This window comes from Myotis davidii, unplaced genomic scaffold (assembly GCF_000327345.1).
Source record: "Myotis davidii unplaced genomic scaffold, ASM32734v1 scaffold1149, whole genome shotgun sequence".
NCBI lineage: Eukaryota > Metazoa > Chordata > Mammalia > Chiroptera > Vespertilionidae > Myotis > Myotis davidii.
The window spans coordinates 428270-452357 of NW_006300370.1; the positions used below are offsets into that span (position 1 = coordinate 428270).

Sequence of the window (24088 nt, forward strand, 5' to 3'; positions counted from 1 at the left end):
ATTACGTGAAAACTGTAACTTCAAACAGAAAAATGACGGGGATGTAACAGAGGAAAATGTGTGAGTGAGAGTCCCAGACCAGAAATCTCACAATTCGCTGACAGAGGAGAAAGCCCTTCTAACCACTGCTCGATTCGAGAGGCCCTGATGGTCTACCTAGCAACCGTCTCCGAGAGGCACGTTTCTCAGTGGATACAGGGTCTGAACTTTAAAGAATTACCATGTGCTCCTGTCAATCAACGTCAGGAACTCAGTGAGTGAGAAGCTCTGAATGTCACTCTCTCCTCACACCCACCTCCCAGCAGCAAGCGTGATCTGACCATGAGAGCCCCCCGAGGCCGGAAGGAAGTCAGCAAACGAAATGGGCCCACACCTTCTCCTCCACATTTGTAACCGTATCACCTACTCAGTCCCGAAGGCAGGCACAACCCAAAGGCAGCCACTGGGTCTACTGCCCCACCTGTGCCCAGTGTTGGGCCTGCCTGCACAGCCCACATCCACGTGGCTCAGAGATGGAGGGGCAGGGTTACGTTCTCAGTGGTCTTTCTGGGTCAGCCGTGTCCAAGAATAATCTCTTCTTAAGAGACTGACCAATGCCAACTTTTGCTCTGGCTGGAAATTGGGAAAACTCACATTCTAAACCTCACCAGGCTCTGCAAATTGCCACGAGGTTACTGTGGGTTAGGAGAGCTTAGCTCCTTCAAGCAATGCCGCACCTCGGCCTAAACATTGAGGAGAGAGAGCAGGAACAGCCCTTCATCTTTGGGCTGAGCCTCTGAGCCAATGAATCTGGGCCACAGGTGGTGGAGAGGTCCCCCCTTACCCCCTCCTTCCATCAGCTCCTGCATTTGTCCCCAGATCCTAGTACAAGTGGTAGCAGAGGTGCTTCCCACTTCAGCTGAAGGTTCTCAGGGTATATGTGCTCCTCATTCTTTCCTTTGGCGGCGATCCTCTCACTCTGTCATTATTTACGCAAATGTCGAAGACTGAATCACTGCTCCACAGGCCGGGAGCTGTGCCTGCTGCCATTAACCTGGGGAACCCCATGGCGCAATCCAGGCACTCCGCAGTATCTGTCAGATGAGTGATCTAAGTGGCCACCGATTCCTGATCACCAGTGAAGACACTGATCCAAGGGGTCTCTACCAGGAGGACGGGAATAGTCAGGGCTATGTATGAACACAGACTCATTGGCAGGATTTACATCTGAATAAAACAGGGATATCGGTAGAAGCATGGGAGGGACTGGGCCATACATACCCCAACAATGGAGTACATATGAACTCCTTCTTATACCAGAAAGGATGCTGCACCCACTAAGCTTCTCAGATGACCACGGCGGCTAACTGCACGGAAGACTGTGTACCAAGACGGTCACACCGCGGCAGCAGTGCGTGCCGACAACAGTGCGTGTGTGGCTATTCCTGTAAGTCCACCCGAGGCAATTCAAACAGAGCATCAACGTGAACCCTGGCTGGCCGGGGGGCAGACAGGAAGGACACTGGATTCCGGCCGGCCCACCAGATGATCCAATGTAAAAAAAGTAGCAAAATGCAAGGGTTGATGTTTTACTGTGCAGAAATGCCCTAAGAATATACATTTAGAAGGCAAATGGTTACTGATGTAAGTTGAAAAGATAAAAGATAAAGCAACAACAAAATAAAACTAGTGAGCTGTCAGCTTGGTAATTTTATTTATACAAATTAAATATCTTTTGGGGAAAAAATCATATATTCTAGTATTAATTTGGAAAATAGCCATACATTCTAGTGTAACTAAAGTGCTACTCTGGTTACAAACCAGTAACTTATGTTTAAAATCCTGATAAAACCTGATTACATTTGTTCCAGGACCATCAATTTACCTGCTAAGGCCAGATTATCTGAGAACGAGGAGAAAACAATATTACTCTTTGCACAAGCCGTGCCAGTCATTTAATTCTTTTGGAGCTTAAGTTATTAATCATCACAGGTGGGAGGGGCGAGCATTGTGTATTTCAGTGATTGCCCTGCTCAACATTCTCAAAGTACCCTCCCCACCCTTACACACTTCAGAGAATTTTATTGATATTATTCATCAATATCTGCTCTTTCCATTTGTTAAAGACGGAGATGGCTTTTCACATTAGTGAAATCATTTGGAATAACTGGTGCGACAGGACTAGCTCCTGCGTCTGTGATGTAGAATGAACGGGGGGGGGTGGGGGAGGCGATTGTTTCTAAGTCACCTCAGGTACAAGGCATATTGAACTCATAAATATGTGGTCTATGGAGGGGATGGATTTATTTATTTAAAATTTACCTTTATTGTTGAAGCTCCTCCTCCCCATCCCCACCCTTCCCCAGGCCTTCACCGCACTATTGTCTGTGTCCATGGGCTATGCATATATGCACGAAAGGTCATTGGTTAATCTCTCCCCACCCCTTCCCTCTGAAATTCGTCAGTCTGTTGGATGCGTCCATGTCTCTGGATCTTTTCTGTTCATCAGTGTACTTTGTTCATTAGAGTTAGAGGGATGACTTTAGAGAGCAGGCCGCCAAGTGTTCGTGCCTGAGTTACAGGTGATGGCTTTGGGACCCTCACATGCGGGGCTCAGCCTGCTGGCCCTGCACAGTGACAACGCCTGAGCCGCAGCCTTCCCGCCCCGCGCGTCCCGGGGCCCTGCGCCGTTACCTGTACACTGTGGGCAGCAGGAGTCCTGGGTCCGCGAGGGGTTCTGGCAGAGCAGCGGCGGGCACACCTCGGTCTCACACATCACCCGCCCGCTGTGGCAGGTGCACTGAGTACAGGAGTCTATGTTCCACGTTTCTCCTTCCACAAAGTACTCTCCTCCAGGGGCGTGGCAAATGGAGGGGGCGCTGAGCTCCGGCTTCTGCTCCACAAGGTCATCTGGGAAGGACACAGCATCCAAGCACAAGACGTTATCCGTCAGCAGCCATCCCGACGCCCGAGGAGCCTGGTGCCGCCTGCTCCAAGGGCAGAGGATGAACTGACGGCGAAATACCTCCCTCTGCTCTTCTCAGGAGAAGAGTGAAGGGCACAGTCCTTGCACAGCAATAAACACAAGGCGACAGCAGAAGAGGCAGTTTTAGGAAGTGAGATTCAAGTGGCCTGAGCTTAAAAATCATGACCGGCCCTGGCAGGGAAGCTCAGTTGGTTAGAGTGTCGTCCGAATACGTCAAGGTTGCGGGTTCGATCTCCGTCAGGGCACATGTAAGAAGCAACCAATGAATGCATAACAGACATAAGGGGAACAAATCGGTGGTTCTCTCTCACTCTCTCCCTCTCAAATCAATAAGTTAAAAAAAAATTAACAACAACAACGAGGGAATCCAACAGGAGCATTAAATTACAGGAGCGAACTCCGACCACAGGAAAAAGAACGAGAGCCTCAGGGGAGCTCTGTGGATGTGCAGGACTGCCTAGACTGAAGATGTTTTTTTATGCCCTGAATGCTTGCTGTGGTCCAATTGCCATGCAACGTGCTCTCTCTACATGTGTTATTTCACTTCTTTACATCGACCTTGTGGGGAAGCTGAGGGCTCAGAGTGTTCAGGGCAGACAAGGGGTCGGGACCTAAGCCTACGTCTGGATCCTGGGTAGGCCTCCAGGTTAAACATAATTTCCAACTGCTCCGTCCTCTCCATTGTCCCTCGGACCCCAAGCACTCCGGGGCTTGGAAATGCATCCTGCTGCTGAGCTGGCCACGCCCCGGCCTCGATCCACTGCCAGCAACTGAGCAGGAGTGTTCTGCAGCGTCAATGGTCTGGAAACTCTCACCTGAGAATAAACACTTTGGGGGGAATAGCATCATCAGGAGAGGAAAATGCTCAGAGGCCGGTGATAACTCCGCTTTCTTTCCCGGGAGGAGAGGTGGTTCTGACCCCTTGATGAGGTGATAATGACAGAGAGGGAATTTAACACTGCAAATACCTAGGAGGTTCTGGGAGTTGCCTCGAGGTTGTGCTGAGGGAATGAGAAGTGTGAAGACATGAGCCATCTTTGTGTAATCCAAATACAACAAGCATTTCAAGGAGGTGTTGACAGTGTCGAACCCCGCTGAACCCCGCTGAGAGGCAGTCTGGAGACGCAGGGCGAGCTCACGCCTGGAGCTCAGCGGAGGCCGGGCCCAGGAGAACGCCCTGTCTGTGCAGATGCTCGGAGCTGAATCACCCCAGAGCTCACAGGCTGTCATTTTCAGAGGGGCGGCCAGCACGAGAGTCCACGCTGATGAGATACGTGGCGGGGACTGAGCTCCAGTTGGAGAGGTCACTCTCCACTCAGCTCCATCTCAAGGGAACTGGCAAGACTGGAACTCTGACTGAGCGGACGTGGAACAGAAACCTGCCTGCAGCCCAGGCTTATATTCCTAAGCCACTGGAGCTCATAATAAGGAGAGAGGAAGGCAAGAATGAAAACTGACCTGGGGCCAGAGGACAAAGGGCCTTTCTCGGGGTTTACAGAGAAAACGGAACACTGTTCCAAAAGCACTAAGACTGATGCTGGAAGAAGGCTGTCCTCTCGTCTCATGTGCTAATAACTCCCTCAGATCTGTGTATGTACTCTGTATCCCTCAGATCAGTGTATGTACTCTGTATCCCTCAGGTCTGTGTATGTACTCTGTATCCCTCAGATCAGTGTATGTACTCTGTATCCCTCAGATTAGTGTATGTACTATGTATCCCTCAGATCTGTGTATGTAGTATGTACCTCGAGGCACAGATGTGAGTGGCCACAGAGATGGAGCCGAAGGAGGAACTGTAAGGTAAAGGTGAGAAAGAAAACAATAACCAAGAAACAGTATCATTGGGTAAGGCTTCCATCAGAAGGCTTTGGGACTGCTCACGTAGCCCAGAAAGAAAAGAAAAAAAGCCGATCCTGGAATGGACGAGGGAAGAAAATATTCTTTGAAGGAGGAGACCATGAAGGCAGCCAACCATTCTGGGATCTCTAGTGAGAATCCGTATGTGGCAATCCACTAGGGTGAAGACACTTGGGAAAAATATACCTATGCATCCATAGACAGGGGTGGGCAAAAGCAGGTCTACAGTTGTGAGCATGCGAGGGTTTATGCGTGTATTAATTATTGCGTTATTGATCTGTGTTATGTAAACAAATGCCTACCCACCCCTGTATGTCAATGTGCATGTGTTTTTATACAGGCACCCACAGTAACGTGGTGTGTGTTTGCATTAGCACTTTGAATATCTCTGTGACAGGGAGAAAACCAGCTCTGGTCCCACTAACTTTCTGTTCTAGCCGAACATCTGTCCTCAGACTGCCTGCATTCGCACAGTCGGACTCGCTGGGTGTGTGTCCAGTTGGTGTGTGTTAGCACTTTGAAGATCTCTGTGACAGAGAAAACCAGCTCTGGTCCCACTAACTTTCTGTTCTAGCCGAACATCTGTCCTCAGACTGCCTGCATTCGCACAGTCGGACTCGCTGGGTGTGTGTCCAGCAGAGGCCCTGGCGCGGCCCGCACACCACACACTCCTGCCTCTAATGAAAGCAAGGGGTCTTCACTGGAAGGTATTTTTCCTTCCCCAGAGTCAACACAGAGTTTTGTTTCACCAAATTGCTCATTGACCTTCTGTTGCAGTGGATTCTTGGTGGTTCTTCCCTATTTGACTAGCGGAGCACGTGTAGAAGGAAATAGTTTTGGGACAGAGCACACCTGACTGAGCTACGGGGGAAATACATCAACCGAACAGTGCAGCCTGGTCCTTTCTGGGGGCAGGAGGGCTGCTTGCACGGGAAGTGTGTGTGTGTGTGTGTGTGTGTGTGTGCAGGATCTCAGAGCTCCAAGAGAGGCAGGTGTCCCCCTCCGCCCGCCTCCAGGGCACTAGGGCAGGTGCACCTGGCAGAGTGCACCACCTCCCTCCAGGCTGGGCCTGCCTTGCTGCATGGACCAGGCCCGGGTTCCCGACTACAGACTTACCCACAGGCAGACACCGGACCAGGGCTGACCAGAGGGAAAATGGCCACGACTCCGAAAGCTGACAAGTACTTTTTAACTTTAAGAGAAACCTGATGCTCGAGGGAGCCTTCCCTTCTCCCTGCCTTCCTCCCGACTGACAGTCTCACTCTGAGTGAGAGAGTTCATCTTTCTGTGTCTGTCTGACAAGTGAAAACCAGCTACGTGTGTTTTCCCCTAACTCCAAGCGGCCTGCACTGGGGAAGAAATAATGAACAGAAGACTGTCTTGAGCTCTTTGGACAAAAGGCATGAGGTGAAGCATGATGGTAATGATGACTGGTGCTGACAACCGTAATCCGGACCCCAGGAGTCAGAATCCCTTCTGCTCTCCGGCTAACTCATCTTGATGAGCGTTACTATGACTTTAAATGTCCTGGATGTGCGGTCACTCTGAATTTCTCCACTTGGCAAGCATGCCACATATCCATTAATTTATTCCCCCCCCGCCCCCAAATCCATTATTTTAAAAAAGAGCAATAGCTGTGGACTTTAATAATCCTCTCCATCTCCAATATTACTTTTGTAAATAACAAGCTTTTATGGAACACAATTAACACCAATCTCTTCCAATTAACTAAGACTTCAGCCTTAAAATGAAGAGAGCTGGAATTGAAGAAGTGCATAGGCCCACAGCCTTTACACAAATGTAGTTCAAAGACCAATATAATTGAGGGAGCCATTCAAAAATAAGAGAGGGGAGTGAGAGCTTTAGACTCTTCTCCGGCCTCTGGCTGAGCGTTTACAGCACCCGCTGACCCTGTGTCTCTGGTTGACCAGAACCACGGAGCGCTGACCTGTGCTCCAGGCTGTGCCCTGTGCCCTGCATCTCCCCCGACCCCCACGCCCCGCACAGATGTGATGAGACCCGCTGGGCAGCCGGCTTTTACCTGAGCACGACGGGCAGCACTGTCCCGGGCGGATGGTGGGGCTGCCGCAGGCGGGCACCGGGCAGGTGATGAGCGCGCACATCTCCCGGCCGTTGTGGCAGTAGCATTCCCGGCACCCGTCGTGCCAGCTCTCCTCGTTCTTATGGTGATGGCCGTCCATGGACAGGCACGTGCCGGACAGGGCAGGTGAGGTGGGTGAGGCGGGGACCTCTGCACGGACACAAGGCAGCCTCGGTAAGGACGCGGCGACCACACAGGGCAAACTGCCCGCAGCGTCCTCGCAGGGAATGCTGCCCAGCTGCCCAGCCACCCAACAACCGTCTACAAGGACAGTTTACTCAGGAAAAGAGTTTCAGTGAACATGCTTGCAATTTTGAAAAAAAAAACACAACAAAAACCCTGAAAGTATATTTCTGTCCTATTTGTGGGATTACAGGTGGGTTTTACTTCTTTCATTCAACTTCCTCATTTTTTATACAACAAACAAGCATTGATTTCACAGCAAATGCTGCCCACATGTTTAATACCTGCAGAATAATCGCTCAAGAAGTCACCCAGTGGGGGAATCCCGGGCCCCTGGCAGCTGGCGCGGTTTTGGTCAGCAGCAGAGTTAAAGCAGGGATTGGATTTTTGTTTACTCTGACCCCTAAAAACACCATTAAGGTGGTAACTGTCCAACTTTGAAAAAACAGAATGGAGGGATCTTTTATTGCTTCATCTGTGGATCATGCTGACAACTAAACCGCAGTGTGGGGCGGGCAGGGGGCTGGAGCTGGCGGAGGGCGGGAACGGTGCCTAGGCGATGCTCAGTGGCTTAGGACCGGCCCTGGGGTGGGAGGGAGCCCCTGACCAAAGGTCCCGTGATTCTCGCCTGTAGTCACGGCAGGCCGGCAGACGTCCAAATTCTCATGGAAACAATAAGGGGACTGTTCAGTCACACCCACCTGAGGGGGTCTGAAAAGGGATCTTTGCTGTCTCAACTGTATCCATCCACTGCGGACGGAGGGAGACTATGGAGGTCAAGATCAAGGTGCTTCAGGCTGAAGCTCTGGGACAAGTCAACCTGAAGGGCTGAGCAGTGGTCACCTTGGTCGGTGGGCCTGCCCTCTGTGCTTGCTTTAAATTCTATTGTGAGCTTTCCCTCTGTTAAGGTGACAGGAAAAGGGCAGGTCCCACAGAGAGGGACATCTGTGTCTGAATAGACAGCAATCACGGAGGCTGTGTCATTGACACGACGCCCTCCTGGCCCTGGCTGCCGAGCCCCTGGCCGCTGAGGAGGGAGGGGTCACGTGGTCACACCTACCTCTGCACCTGCAGGTAAGACAGCCATGGCTGTCGTTCTGGAAACCCAAGAGACAGGTTTTATTGCACAGGAGCTCTGGGCACTTCCTGCAGCGACAGATGTCACAGCCGTGCTTATTCTTCCTGAGTAATTAAAATTTTGTCAGAGGTCAGAAACATCCCAAAGTCTGGAGTGATGCCCAAGCACTCAGACCGAGGGCCAGGGACGCGAGATCATTACTAAGCAGGAGGACCTGACTTTTGCTCCCGAAAGCTCCTGGAGTGGTGTGTGATGAGCTCCCCGTGGCCGCAACCACTCCCACCCAGGCTCAGGCACGCATGTGCTTCTGGGACGTCAATGTCAGAACCCCAATCACAGGGCTGTCCATCTCATCAGGAGCAGTGGCACCACAGCGACACAGGGTCAATGTGCAACTCCGTGACCAGCATGGCAAGGGATACACTGTCAGTCAGGGTTGGAGGACAGTGGTGGGGGCAGAGGTCCTTCTTTGGCAAGGGCCACAGGCTTCCTATCCATGACCACAGTCCCTGAGAAGTTGCAGCAAAATGGTAACGAGAGATCTACTTATGGATACTTATGGGAGGCGGAAGGTATGAAGGATCCATGGAGCTGGGATGTGATACATGCTGACTGGCAGTAAGAGCCCTGAGAGACTCCACAGTCAGTGTCCAGGAGCTGCTCTTAGGAAAGAGCACCCACGGGAACAGGTGCCGCCCGGGGGTATGGCAGAGGCATGTGGGGCAAAGGAAAAGGTTGAGGAACGTTTTCCCCCTTTAATAAGCTAGAGTGCCTAAGTCTGTGCTGACTGGAAAGATGATATTAAATAAATGAGTATATGCTTATCAATATTATCACAGAGTTTAAGTGGAGAGTTTTCTGGGCAAATAATTCTCACCAATGATACCTTTCTTTCTTTCTTTTTTTTTTTTCTGAAAACGAGAAGGATACTGCCTGTTCCAGAAGGAGCTCACCCACTCTGCCTTCTGGCCACTGGCTGCAGGCGGCATCCTCTCTCAGGCCCAACATCTCATCTACAGAAGGAGTTATCCTATTTACACCCTCGGGGCTCATCCCAATTAGCCCTAAGTGGCAGAAGTGGTGTTCAACTTAAAAAGAAAAAAAAAAAAAAACACCCCATTCTTTCTCATCTTGGGCCATGTAAGGGGCTCTACAAGACAGCCCTATGGGAAAACCCCTACAGCTTACCACTCCTCAAGGGACAATTAAAATGCGATTTACTGGGCAAAATGGTCTACTTGTTTACTTTCACACAGTGAGGACAACGAATTAAATGAATTATTCATATTCATGTCATATACGGTGTCATTTTCAAGGCCTGCCAAGGCTTTAACTGATTTGTTTGCTCACTCACTTATTCATCCACTGCCGGCTCCTGGCTCATCCCTCCTCCGTTCTGCAAGCACTAACATGCAGGAGTGATCACCAGGCAGGTGTATACCAGCACCAATGCTGCCCTCATCCTAACACTCCCCTGTGGTCTCTGGCACCGTTTCCCTTCAGAGGCTGCCCTAGTGAAACAGCTACTGTTCTGGCTGAAGGGATAGTCATCGTCCACGGTGGTCAACTTGGTCCTCCCAGATGTGCTGACCGACAGGAAGACAAAGGGACGTCTCTAATCCTCTAGGCTGAAGGCTCGACTCGAGCGCAGCCTTGACCCTGAACTCATAACCCTGCACCAAGTGGCTGCAGCAACTATGATAACAATGCTCTACTCTACATTAGCAGCGAAGCTAAGAAATACCTTGACTATTATTGGTATCAGATTCATACTTTAGGATTAAGAACAATGATGATGAGTTTACTTGGGGAATTTTTAAGAATAGTGTTCCCAACTCATGCAATTAAATTTAGAATTAAGATGCCTCACCTCCTTGCCAAGCCAGAATTTCCAAGAAGAATAATAAAAATGATGACGTTAATAAGATGGGCAAGATATGAAGGCGCTAAGTCCCTGAGAGGTAGTGTTGTATAAATATATCAAATTGAAAAGGGAGAAAGACTAAGCAGAAGGGAACCAAGGAAAGATGATAAGGTAACATTCTGAAAGGAAACTTTTAAAGGGACCAACTTGATATAAAGGCAGAGAAATAGATGCCAAGACAGACACTAGAGAACAAATGTGTCTATGTCCCCTGCCCTGGAATAAGCTGATTTCACGGGGTTTGGCTCACTCAAAAGTATTTGAAAATGAGAGTCACGATCCTCATGTTCAAGAAAATTCACAAAATCTACTGCGATATAAAGAGAAAAGCCATTATGAACTGTAGACTAGTACCAAGGTCAGACACGGAGGCATGGCCGGTGCGGGTGCTGGGTCCTGCAGATGGGTTCCTGCCAGCCGACCTCCAGAATGGGTTAAACAACTGAGTCCCCGGGACACCTGTGAAAGGTACATGCACCTGTCCAGCCCTGGGACTCACGGCCCTCCCACCCCTGCGTGTCCAAGGGCCCTGCCATGGACAGGTCGCCCGTAACAGCCCCCGGGCAGTGTCCTCACAAGGACACCTTCATGAAAGGGAAGAGTGAACTTGACTCTCATCTGGGGCGGCCCCAGGCTAGCCCGCCTTCCTGATCCACCTGACAAAACCAGCACGGACGTTCTGGATGCGGTCCACAGCGATTCAGTCGCAAACACACACAACAGCTGACAAACACAGGTACGCACAGGCGCTTCACCAAGTTACACACAATTTCCGCAGTCGGAAATACGTACAGGTATCCAAACGGACAGCTCTTGTCGCAGGTGGTGGGCCTGCACTTCTTGGGCCGGGGGCGGCACCGACAGATCTCGCAGCTGTGGGTGTCCGTCAGGAAGCCGAAGGGGCAGTCCAAGGTGCAGCCTCGCAGGAGGCCCCAGCACAGCTCCTCCCCTGCGGAGACACGACAGGGGGTTGCTTCCAAAGAGGACTGGGCAGAGCACGGGGCCGCCGGCCACTCCCCTGCCTTCCCGCCCTCCACACACACCCCTCCACACACAGTCTCCGCTCCGCCACAGCATCAGGAAGGGCTGCGATCCACAGAGTGTGCTGTGCTATGGTTATCACCACACAATCCCACGCTCTGGTACTAATATATGCAAAATGAAGCCCCACCCTGAAAGCCGGATTTCTGAAGTATATCCTAACCGGGCGCTGAAGAACAGGCTGGTGAATCCTGTTTGCCGTGCGGAAAACACCTGAGCAAATTTTTTCATGAAATTTGATCTTATTAATCATCTCACACTACTGATTACCATTTGCTGGTCAAATGTGAGGATTAGCAACTTACACCCAAAACTTCATTATAGATTTTGTTGCTACTGTCTGACCATCATAACGTACATTCTTAAATGTTCACACATATTTACCCTGACAAGTTATCACATAATCCTGCTTATTATAGAATGAAGAGTAAAGGCTTTCTTACCCTTTTCTTTACAATATGACAAAATATTTCACTTAGTTGTTTTTCTCCACTACTGATGCACATGCAGGTATTTGGATATACTTAGTTAAATGACTAAAACAGCCGTGTGCCAAAGGAATATCTAGATTAAGGTTTAACTGCACTGTCTGAAATGTTCGAAGTGTCTCCTATTAGTTTTAACTTATTGGTTTAGAAGTGTGTGTGGGGGGGAAGCAATGGTGATTAGCAGAAGAAACGACTACAGATATTAGCTTAAGACTTCTAAAAAGACCGTAAAAGATATGATATAAGGATTAACAGCATAATACGGAGAATACAAAGGTGAAGGTAAAGGAAGCATGCTTTGGTGATGGAACGAAAGCACGCTGAGGCCTGTCTGAATTAACTGGGGAATCTGAGTCGTGGCAAGCGTCTGGGGATGTCTGATTATTGTTCTGCATGGGTTAGTAAGATGGGAAGCAGAGACGATTTATCGTTGAAATAATACATTAATCTTTATTTTTTTTGGACATCCTTTAAGCCTAAATATTATAAATAATGCACATACTATTGGGAAAAACAGAGCACATTAGTCCCTTCCACTCACAAATCTTCTAATCTAAAATTAAACCTTAACTACAATTAATAGGTGAAATGAGCTCATGTTTTTACGTAAGTGTTTTAAGAAAGCATCTTTCATGAATCTTAGCTGGCGATACACACGTGTTTAATTTGCTATCTTTTAAAAAGGAAAATGTGATTTATGGTATAATTTTCTACTTTGTCACGATCATAAACCTTTCGTTACATGTGCTTAATACAACCTCGTGGGTCTGTATTACACTGTGAAAGAACTAATTACTAATTTGCATCCTTAAAAGCCACATTTTAAATGCCTCCCTTAAAAATCTGTAATTATATAACCTGAAAGGCCATCATTTTTCAACCCTTGTTCATTCCCGTAGGTAGGGAACGGAGACGGAGGGAGAAGACCTCACAGCCACACGTCTTTCTCTGACACCAAGACCCACGTTGTGAGCCCATGTTTCCATTACAAGCATTTTGCTGCCAGAACACCAAGGTGATTATATTGGGAACTGGACGAGTTAAAAGCACTTGAGAACTTCCCAGAGCCAACATCCCTGGGCATTCAATTCCTTGAAACTTTGGAGTCTGATCACCTCTGTGCCTTTATTTTTCTAGTCCTTTAGAAGAGGAGTTTTTCTATAGACCCTAATCTAGAATGGGTTTCACTCTTAAAGAAAACTGTTGCATCGACAAGTTAAAAAACATTTGATAAAAACTAATTCTGACTTTAACCACTTCTGCTTTGCAATGGGAGAGAATTTCAAGCAATGGCTGCTCCTTAAGCACAAGTGGGCAGCAGACTCTGCGGTCTGCTCCCCACGGAAGGGGCTGGCGGATAGGGACCTATTTCCCTTATTTACACAGCCCAGGTGCTGGCCTGGTGTGCAGCGTGGAGCGAGTGTTCAGCATGTATTTGCAGAAGGGACCCATCAATTAATGTCCTTGCTATTTACTCCTCCACTCTCATCCAGGCTGGCCATAGTCACAGAAAAAATAACAGAATGAAAAAACTTACTTTAATAGTATTGGAAATTTTCCAAAAATACTGGCACTTGTTAAATATCTCAAAATGCCACCTTTCTAGCTCAGAGACTCAGAACATTAAAGACGGCCTGGAAGGCAGTCCTAGATCCATGTAATTATGGACTTTTAAAAAGAGAAATATCCCATCGAGGCAAACATTTACATAAAGAGCAGAAGAAAGAGATGAGAAAGGTCTTATTCATAGATGGGTGGGGGTTTATAAGTCTATCTGAAAAGCTTTAGTGCCTCACGTGAGGCGACCCCACAAAGAATGGTGGCTTCGTGGTCATAATTTTTCAGCATTATATGACTTCACTGTGATCTATAAATGTTTGGGAGATCGGCATTGAGGGGAAAGTTACAAATCATGGCCAAGTACAGGGCCTGTGCGTATGGCTGGTCGATAGCAGCTACATAATAAACTCTCTGTTTACTCTGGAGAAAAAGAGATGTCTGCTCCCAGGGCCAAGATGCGGCCCCACTTTATTCTCAGTGAACACCTTGTAACTCACACGAGGGCACAAGGTGACGGCGCCCCCAGGTTCGCTACACTCCTCTGCTACCTACCTCGCCCTGGGCACCGGCAATTCCCATCAACCTGCCAGATCCATTAAGTGCGACAGAAAGTTCCTGAAACTATTAAAGAAATGCACCACTGTCAATGGGGCTCCATCTCTGTGACCCTAAGTGGTTGCTCAGTTAAACTCAATAAACACGGGGAGCCCGCCTCCCTAATACTGGATGCTGCAACCTTCTGTAGATGCCTGATTCAGATACATAAGCCATAAAAAATATGAAGGCTTTTCCTCCCTGCTACCACCATTCATTTTCTAGGTTTGCATCCGTTTCTAGACTAAAAGCATTATGAATTCCTAGAATTACAGCATGTCAAAAGTGGAGAAGTTGTAAATATTCCAGCCAAATCCACTTGATTTGAAGATGCAGAAAATAAGATGCCAAAAGATGAATGGCATTTGATTCACACAGATATCACCTGTGCATAAAGTTCATCTAGCGAGCTGAAGCTGACAGCAATGAACATTTCTAGTTAAAAAAGTGTTATTGATAGTCTCACCAATACTGTTATTAGTAGCTTATCCAAATGATCTAATGTTTGTTGCCACTGAACTTTCCTAAATATTTCCCACCCCATTTCTCTTCATTTTAAATATGTCCTTGAGAGCATGAGTCAGGGTGAATTTCTCTGTGTGCACTCGATGCACGACTTCGCTTAGCGGTGTGAAAAGAGGGGCGTTTGTTAGCGGTCCAAAGGAAAGGATCCTCTGCCATCCCTGCCGTGGACTCGGAAGGACATGTTTCTACTGGGGTTTGGTTTCAATCTTAGAAGTAATTGTCTGTAACATGCTTGATATGCGAGCTGAATGGAAGAAAAAAATGCATGAGTGAACAACAAACCACTGAACAGGACAGAAGTATTTACTCGGTGCTCCTCTTACTCTGGGAAACCTTGATGCCAGAGGCCTATAGACACAGGCATGATCCCTAACAGAAAGCTCAGGCATCTATGGTTAGGACCCTTGCACATGAACAGGCTTGTGGTGGGATGCAGAAAAATCACATGTGGGAGACATTTACACAAAATCATTACTAATCAGGCGGCTGCAAAGGGAAAAAGGACACACTCATGCCACCCTTCACGACAAGAAACTTCCTTTTTTCCTAAAACTGGGTAAGGGAAGGAGAATATTCGAGGGTTTACACGGAAAGCTGTGTGTGAGTGTCCGGAGACAGGAAGGACCGGAGGCAGGCTGGTGCTGGAACAAAGGGGGGAAGCTGGGGGCTGTCCACGTCAGCTTGCTTGGGCTGACTCAGAAATGGACGCTCTAAAACAGCTCCAGGCGAGGAAACAAGTGCCGTCTCGGTGAGTGACGCTAGCACTGCATGCCTTCCCTCAGTCCTCAGAATAACCCACTAGTTAGGTATGATTACTTGCCCTTCACAGAGAGGGAGGGCAGAGGCCCGGGGAAGTAAGGAAGGCCACTTGCTGCGATCACTCAGAGGCCAGAGCCTGGGGGAGCGCGGGGTGCACACAACCACAAGAATCTGACAGCCACGGACCTGGCATACGGTTAAACCTGACTCACCTCCCAAAGGTGTGGCTTGCAAACATGTCGAATAATCAGGATTGCTGCTGGGAGGGGAGGGGGCAGAATGCTCTAGGACTAGACTTCTGACACTAAGGTCAGACCGGCAAATTCCACGTGGTATTTAGTTATATTTTTAGGTAAATGGACGGTGGCAGTGAGATGGCAAAAGACTAATCCAGGTCGAGACTCCCAGTGCGATGAAATGAATTCGTGGTGAGCACGGCGAGTCCACAGACATAAAGATGCCCAGTGGCATCCCTACTTCTAATGGCTCCTGCTCATTCACAAACCAACACCTGCCGTGCCCCGAGCCCCGAGCCCCGAGCTGGAGGGTGGGCTGGGAGAGGAGCCAGCTGCTGCCGTACTCTGGTATATAACAAGTGCCTGGATTCTCACAGGGCTGAAGCGTCCTCCTAACAGAATTTGGCTTGAAATGCTATTTCATTAGTGTGTCAGGTACTGATTTCTTTGCTTTGGGCAGGCCTTTCAGTTTAATCATCTTTATGGCATGAGCACCTACCACAGAACCTAGAACTCGGCAGGTGTTGTCTATACCAGGCAAAGGAATCGAGAGGGAAGAGGGAAGAAAGACTAGACAGACAGCCTTACACATAGGTAAAATTTGCAAAAAATGAGTGGCTAGTAAAGATGTATATGTAAAACAAACAAACAAACAAACAAACAGAAAAGACAAGATGCAACGGTCTCCCTTACACCTGTCTTCCCACGCCTTAATGAAATGGAGGAGCAGATATTCCTCGTAGGAAGCCAGCATGCGGCACTGACACGAGGCAGGCAGAGCAGAAGCTTCCCAATGGCCTCAATTTACAAAAAGCCAGAGAGATGCTGGTGACTGGCCTTGATGACAACTGGGAGAAAGAAGCTGCTTCTTTGGACGTCACTACAAAGGGCTCATTGTGGAGTGGCGGGTCTCAGTCAGCATGACCCCGGGGACACAACGTTCCTGCCAGAAAAGCCCAGGTGAAGGCGGTAGGTGGGGTGACTAAGCACAATGACATCTATATTTTTAGGCTTCAAAAAGTTCAGAAAAAAATGTGATCAGAAAGGATGTGTCGCTCAAGAGAGATAAGAAGGATTAAAATATAAAGGCTTCACACACAATCGCTGATTACCTTCTTGTTAAAAAACAAAGTTGGCCATTTACATAAACAGACAGCTGCCAAGGCAGCTCCCTAATGCATCGGGTTTGGCTATCAAAGGCCGAGAGGTGCGTGCCCGACTGCCTCCTCTGGGCAGAAACACTGCAGGACGGCCCCGATGACTGGAGGCTTCTGGGAAATTTACACATGGCAATACCATAGTCACAACCACAGTTCTATCAACTCCGTTTTAGTGTCAATTCCACCAGGCTGACAGAGTGACAACTTGCAATTAAGAAAACCGAATTATTCAACTCCTACTTTGTATCCGAGTATCAAAATAGCCTCACATCGGAAAGTATGGGTCAGTAAAAGAGAAGAGGCAGAAAGCCTGAGATAGTGGCTAAGTCAAGTGAGCCTCCATCTGCACTGAGGAATCCGAAGTCTCTGGGGGGGGGGGGGGGGGATCATCCCCCAAGGCCCAGAGAACCTGCTGATTAGGGAAGCGTTGTCTGTGTTTAGGAGAGAGCAGAGGGAATGGAGGGAAGGAAGCCCAAAGGTCAGTTCAGAAAAGGCAGAGGATTCTAAAACGACAGAAACTGAGCCTGACATTCACAATGGGACATTCTGCAGGAAGAATGGTTAGACGTGTGGTTTGTGACAGAAGAGAAAGGCCTGGCCACCAGGAGCCAGCGTAGGTTCAGGAAGGAGGAGCCAGGCCCCACTGACTTCATTTTCTGTTTAAAATGGGGTTTCCAGCAAAGGGATGCTTCCAGGACCAGGTCTGATTTCAGACAAGATCCTGGTCGCGTGTTTCAAGACCTTCGCACGGAGATGGAGGCGAGGTGTCGTTTTGCAGGAAGGTCTTTAGAGCGACAGGAACCTGCCCTTCATTCTGTACAACATAATTTTTAGTCCAGCGTTTTGGAGGAGGACATGTGATGCTCATTTAATATAAGCTGGAGGCATTGAGGTATTCGATCAGATGACCAAGAGTAAAAAAATATCCCAACTAGTTGGAAAATGGTTTGAAACTCTCAGGATAATTTCTTGTCAAATGTGGCCTTGTATTTATGTCATTAAAGAAAAAACACACACCAAATGTTCAAATACAGAGCAGATGAGAACCACCTAATAGCAGCTGATGAATTCAATTGCAAATCTTGTGTGAATTTTGGGACACCCTATATAAGGACAAGGACATACTCTAAGTGGGTCAAAAGATGGAAAGGATTAAGGGAGTTCTAGGAATGATATCGCCTGGGGAGTGGCTGAGGGCACTGAAGATACTGACTTTGGTAGAATTAGGGGCATTCATAATCATTTGAAACGTGAAGGGCGATCGGTTGTGCGTGCAGAGGAAACGTAACAGACTCTATCAGGTGTCAGAGGTCTCGCTCGAGGACGTGGCTGGACTCCACGTGGAAGTGAGCTGGAACCGCACAGAGAAGCACATCCTAAGGGTCATGACCACCGCACACGGAGTGTGACACCCTGTGTGGGTGACCTCCTGGTCCCTGGGTGGCCCAGAAAGGTGACGTTAGAGGGAGAGCAACGGGGAGGTTAGAAAGACGTACTCAGGACTCTGCGGGTGGTACCCATGATGCATCAGAAGGCAGAGAAATGAAGATGAAAAACAGAATAAAGAAGCAGCGTCTTGGCCTTCCTATTTCGCCCCCCGTGGCTGTGTATTTGTCTGTGTTCAGTACAATTTTTTCTTCTTCTTTCAGGTTGCTCAGAGGATGTCATGGACGGCAAAAGATAGTCAATCACATAATGTGCTTTGACAATATCCTACGAGGCTCGGAAAAAAACAAAAACCTGCCTCCCGTGTACTTACTGCTTTTGCACTGACAAGTTCGACAGCCATTGTGGTCAAGCTTGAAACCGTAAACGCAGTCCTTCTCTGTCAGGGTGCAGTTGGGTGGCTCCCCGCACGCTGGTGGATCAATTGTGATGTAGGTTGGTTCTAATCATAAAAAGAGAGAAAAAGTCAGTGAAATATGATCATCTCTTAGAAGCTATTCAGTCTTAGAAATTCCACAGTGCAGTAAATTACAAAAAAAAACGAATCCATTTTCATCAAATCCTCAACTTTTACACTTTCATAGTCATTTTTTTAATGGAATCTAGAGGTGATACTGGTTCACAAAAATCATACAGGTTTCAAGTGTACGACTCAATAAAACATCATGTCTTTAACCTCTGAAAAAGGTTTTCAATTTAGATTTTTGACAATCCAAAGCTCTATTTCTTTATGTTTGAGCAACTTCTGCATTTTTGGGTACACAATACTTCACTGAGGGTCACCACTACGGGAAGCAGGTAAGAGAGGGTAAGGTGGACTCCATTTAAATTGTTAACTGCTCTTCTACTTCTTCCTGATGTTTTCGGAGTTTACTTTTTTATAATAATCAAGACACTGCTCCCAACTGTCAATGATCTCACTTTCCATTTTGCAACATTTCTGAAATGTTAGCTTTTTTTTTCAAGTCGGTAACTCAGAGATGTTGGAGGCTAGCTTGAAACATCTAGATTTCTTTCATCTTTCATGCGACAGTCCTTCAGCTAATATGGATGGTACCATGGGGAACAGGGCCTAGGGGCTTCTATTTAGGGCCTCAGCTTATGCGTGTGACAGAATGAGACACAAAGCCTTTGAAAAGAAGAACAAGCAGCCACCTGGGAAGAGACACATAGAAAAAAAACAAGGTGGGGCGATGTTTTACCTTCCCTGCCATATACACGATGAAGAATTGTTCTGGGCAATAAGAATACAGTGTACTGTGTGTCTACATCATGTTTCCCGCGCTCTTCATTCAACGCCTTTGAGCTTCATCACATTCCAATGAGATGGGTGCCATCACTGGTCCCGTTTCACAGATGAGAAAATCCCGTACACCGGCTTGCCCAAGGCCTCAGAGTTAGTAAGTGGCGGAGCCAAGACTCAAGCCCACGATTCCAGCTCCAAGCTCGCACGCTCTCGGCCTCTGTGCAATACAAAGCCCGCCGCACTGGCCCCTGCTTCGCAGTGCAGGGAGAGGGACAGTTTATGTCGCGCCAGGCTGTGCTGAGAGTGCGGGCAAACGGAAGAGAGACACTCGCATATTTATGGAGCCTCTTTTCAACCCAAAGATACTCTGAACGTCTTCAGTGGACGCTGGTTCCCACAATATTCTTTAAAGAGCTAAGTACAGAATGTCTCTACCTATGCTTTCACAAGTGGAAAATATGAGCTGCAGAGAGGGTGACTGGCTTCTCCAAGTTTACATAGCAACCCAGGAGCAGGCTGGGAATAGAACAGCACAGAGGTTCCCGACCTCCTGCCCAACACTCTATCCACTGGTCCACACTGTCTTCTCGAGTTTCATCCCCCGTTACCATGGCAGGGAGACCAAAATAAGTGTTCCAGCGGCTACCGCTACGATCAAGAGTTCTAAATTCCCATCCGTCGTCTAAAAGGGGCCGGTGACTCAACTCTCCACAGGTCGCAACGATGACTTTTAGAGAGAAGCTCTGTTCAGCATCCTCCCACTGGAAATTCGTATGGAGAAGGCACGGCACATTCTCCGTTTTTATCAGAGCGCAGTTTGGAGACCAGCTCCCTGAAATTTTACGTAAACGTCCCAATGCTGTAAATTTTCTAATTTCCTTTAATGATGAAAGCATCCTTTATTATGACAGAGAACTTTAAACATCAAAAGATAGTTTCAGTTTAGGCAAGTTTTAGGAGACTAGTGGATTAAATACAGTAATACTGCTTTCCTACCTTCTCTTAAAAAGTGCCATAAACACCTTTGGTTTTGAAACTCATGTAGTTTTTTTCTTTTATCACTGCACTTATTAGCCACACAAACTAATGATTCTATTTTAGCCTTTAGCCACAAGACTTCCAAGGTTTTGTCAAAATTATTCTAACCACAAATATGACAGCAGAGAACCTACCACATTTAAAGATACCACACCACAGACGATTCCACTGAGGAAGGCGTTAGGATGACATCCTCGGGCAATGCTTTTCAATGGGCGCGCCCCCAGTATTTTAAAACACGCAATACCTCACGATTTACTCGTGGGCACGGACCTCTTTCCCCTTAGATTGTCAAATTAAATAATGACAACAGCTGGCACAACAATAGCCACCCAGTGTCAATGAATCAAAATTATACCTATTTTTTTGGTCAGATGGACAAAAAATATTTATTTTTGGTATGCAGCAGAATTTCAGTAACTTTATGTGTGCCGTACGAGAAAAAGGTTGGAAATCGCTGTTCTAGAGTCATTAGAGTGAGGATGAGGGTGGACTTGGAAAGTCCAGTGCTGTAGCAAATGGCTTATCCACAGACACCAAAACCTTGTATTCTTTACTGGCATTGGGTTTTATGAGAAACTTCTGCCTTCAAAAATGTATTATAGGAAAATATGTATTTGGGCAGACTACATTGACACTGAAAATTCAGAATAGCTGCAGGGCAGTATGGAATTTTACTTCGAGTGACGTTCAGGGATTTGTTAAGCGAGTTAATAGTGATGTATGTACTATTTGGGGGCACATATCCTGATGACTGGATGGGATTAGGACTATGATCTGTGGCCAGAAAGAAAAGGAAAAATTAATTGGCTGCCTGAGGATCAGAACCTCAACATTGAGAACAGTGCCGCGTTTTGTCCAAGCAGCTACGTCGGCTGGGTACACGGTCCCAGGCGTCCGGCAGCGTGGTTCTCCGGGAGAGGAAACACCTTCAGTCTTTCCCTGCAACATGCAGGATAACAGCTTTTGCTCAGTTTAACAAATGAAAAAACGTACATAGAAGGGCTGTGGCGTAGGCCCTGGTCCTACAATGCTGCCCTGTAAACATTTTAGGTCAAACAATTCCTACTGGGTGTCTTCCGGGCCCCAGAAGAAGTGATAGAATGCAAGAAGCCAAAAACCATGTAGTGCCTCTAAAATTAATATTTCCTCATTCATTTATGATGCACGTGACACAGAAGCAACTGGGAAGAAAACGCATTTCAAATTCTAATTCCCTCCGTATTTCATATTAAAACAGAGGAAAAAACTCAACAAAACTCACAGAAAACCTCAAAACTCAACAAACGTGTTCACGAAAAGCGTCCATTTGCTCTGGAACTATTCCATTTCCTTTCAACCGATCAGGCTGAACACAACAACACTCGCTGTGATGGAGTAAATCTAGACAGAAGTCTAAATTAAAAAACAACGTTCGAACCCTGCAGTTATTATGTTTAACAAATAAGTATCACTTTCCTTTTCAAATACACGCTGGAAGAAACTATACAAGCCTCTGAGGGGGAGATCCACATGTAGGGGTGCTCCGGCCACCGCCCCAGGTCACTGCAGCCACTGTGGGCGTGTAACAGACACGTATGCGGGCCAGCAGACGTCTCCTAACACTTTATCTGAAGTCATACATTACTGTCTACCTCCTTCCATCAGTCTCTCGATGATTTAGTGCTCCGTTTCCTACCGTTAGGCCATGTATCTATGTTAGATATCAGTTAAGAATAATATTACAGAAATATGCAACTATAAATTTTCTAGCAAAACTCTGATATCATCATAAGCAGATCTGGGTTTGTTTTCAGTCCCATCTATTAATATGTAACCTCAGAACTGGTCATATTACTTTTGGGGGCAATTTTTTAAAGAAAGAAGTGGCGTGAAACTCCTGAAATTCATGATCTTATTTCAGTCAATGAACGCCAAACGGAGACACATTTGATCCCATCCTGAATTAGAGCCTTTAAAAATGAACATTGTGCTTACAGTCCTTAAGAGTAAGGATCAAGAGCTGGCTAGAGTCTTCGCACAGTTGCTATCCAAGGAAGATCTTGGTAGGGGAGGAGTTCATTTTAAAGAATCCAGAATCACGGAGCCACAGTTCGCCTGTTTCTAACCCAGCTACGGAAAGAAACTGGAGGACGTGCCTGTGAGAGCGCTCTGCAAGCTGTGCACCAGGAACTGTTATCATCCCACACTGTCTCTAGTCTCTGCAACAGTGCTCTGAACACGCAAACTATCCCAACTGGGCTCGGCCTAAGCACCAGAAGATTTTCATTTAAATCCTACATTTCGCTGCTCTTCTATTACATGGGGTACGGTACTGAAATGCTATGCCAGAGAATAGATGCCTTTCTATAAAGACCGAGTGATGAGTTGGGTGATTATCAGTTGAACGAGATTCTGGATAAGACTCTTGGAGACATGGATGCATCCCCCCTGTATGGGAGGCCTGCTGCCGGCAGCAAAGAAAACTGTCCCCCTTTACACTGGTCTTGCCTGTCCTCACTTAGGAGGACGAGGGGACGCCTGCACAAGGGCGGGAGTAGGTGAGGGGAAATTCCACTTGCTTCCAGGATCTCCCTGAAATTCCACCTCCTCTTGAGCTGAGTCAGCTGAGTCCTCCACAGGGAGAGGCTGGCTCTGCAGGGATTCAGTCTGTGGCTACAACTCTCTCTAAGGGGAGCCCTGGAACAGCTTCTCTGTGAAGAATTCTAGAAACGTTTCTGAGCCCAGAAGCAACAAGAACAAAAATGGGTGTTCGCTATATCTCCAGTCTCCATCCTACCCTGAGTCTGGGTGGGAACCAGACTCTCCTCAACCTGTTTCCTCCAATGGTTTTCAAGGACTCTATGCAACTCCCAGGGCCCAGCAGAGTCCTTTTTACAGCACCCCCCCGTGGGTGATCAGCACGGGTGATCAGCACCAATTGTCGTCCCAGGTCTTAGGGAACAAATCTGGGAGGAAGCCTGTCATTACAGGCAACAACATGAACACATAGTGGTTCATCATTTTACATTTATATAAAGGTTATATAAAGGAATATTTCTTTCATTTCCTAGGAAGCACAACAAACCCCCCAGATCAGTGAAAATGTACCCAGGAAAACATATTTTTCAAGATTAAGAGCGTGCCAGGTGCTACGTTTCTAGAACACCACCAATATTTCATATTGATGCTCAAGCATTTCCTCAAGGAATTTTATCTCCTCAATGGGGATATTAAGGCACTGTGATCCTAATTAACATGGCCAAGAGTATAAAGTTAAAACAAAAATCATTATTCTTATTCCGAGGCCATAGCACTTGGACCATAAAATATATACTTGTTTATTTAGGAGGTATAAATGGGTTAAACAAATCTAAGTAAGCTCTCTACTTTCTTGCTTCTTATTTTATTTTACGGAAAATTTTCCAAAAAGGAGAAAGGGAAGAAGTTGAAACTCAAGTTCAACTTTTTAAGAACGGGTTTTAAAGTTTTAATGTCGGTCCTATTGTCATATTGGATATCTTAACATGTCTGAGACAACAACAGAACAGAAACATATATTTTGACCTTCAGTTATTTAAAAATGTGTTAAATTTATATAGTCACTGTATTATTTCAGGTAGGTGTAACTTAAATAAAAATGTTAACAGATGCTTTTAACCCCGCACTCATTTCTATTGCCCCGTTGGACTTCTGGTTTTGAATTACTGCATACAAGGTTCTTCTCATTACCTTGACACCACCAGCTGGTTATCTCTTGCAAATAATACCAATTATCTCCATTGAGCAATGTGGGAAGCACTCTTTCTGATCAGCAACACTGGGAAGGCTGACAGACCATTAGAAGCTCTTGAGGGTGGGTGGGTGATTCTGGGACGTGCCCTTGTGGAAGGTGCTGGGAGCCATCC

The 24088-nt window shown here is 47.1% G+C and overlaps 1 protein-coding gene across 1 annotated transcript in view; it reads right to left on the reverse strand.

Moving 5' to 3' along the window:
* CRIM1 (cysteine rich transmembrane BMP regulator 1 (chordin-like)) overlaps positions 1-24088 on the reverse strand; it is a 136350-nt gene that overhangs the window by 21890 nt on the left and 90372 nt on the right. Inside the window, exons 8-12 of the mRNA XM_015572572.1 lie at positions 18231-18359; positions 10901-11057; positions 8167-8288; positions 6864-7073; positions 2674-2889 (exon numbers count right to left, since the gene is read on the reverse strand). Coding sequence (XP_015428058.1) covers positions 2674-2889; positions 6864-7073; positions 8167-8288; positions 10901-11057; positions 18231-18359 — 834 coding nt within the window. The remainder of the gene's footprint in view (positions 1-2673; positions 2890-6863; positions 7074-8166; positions 8289-10900; positions 11058-18230; positions 18360-24088) is intronic.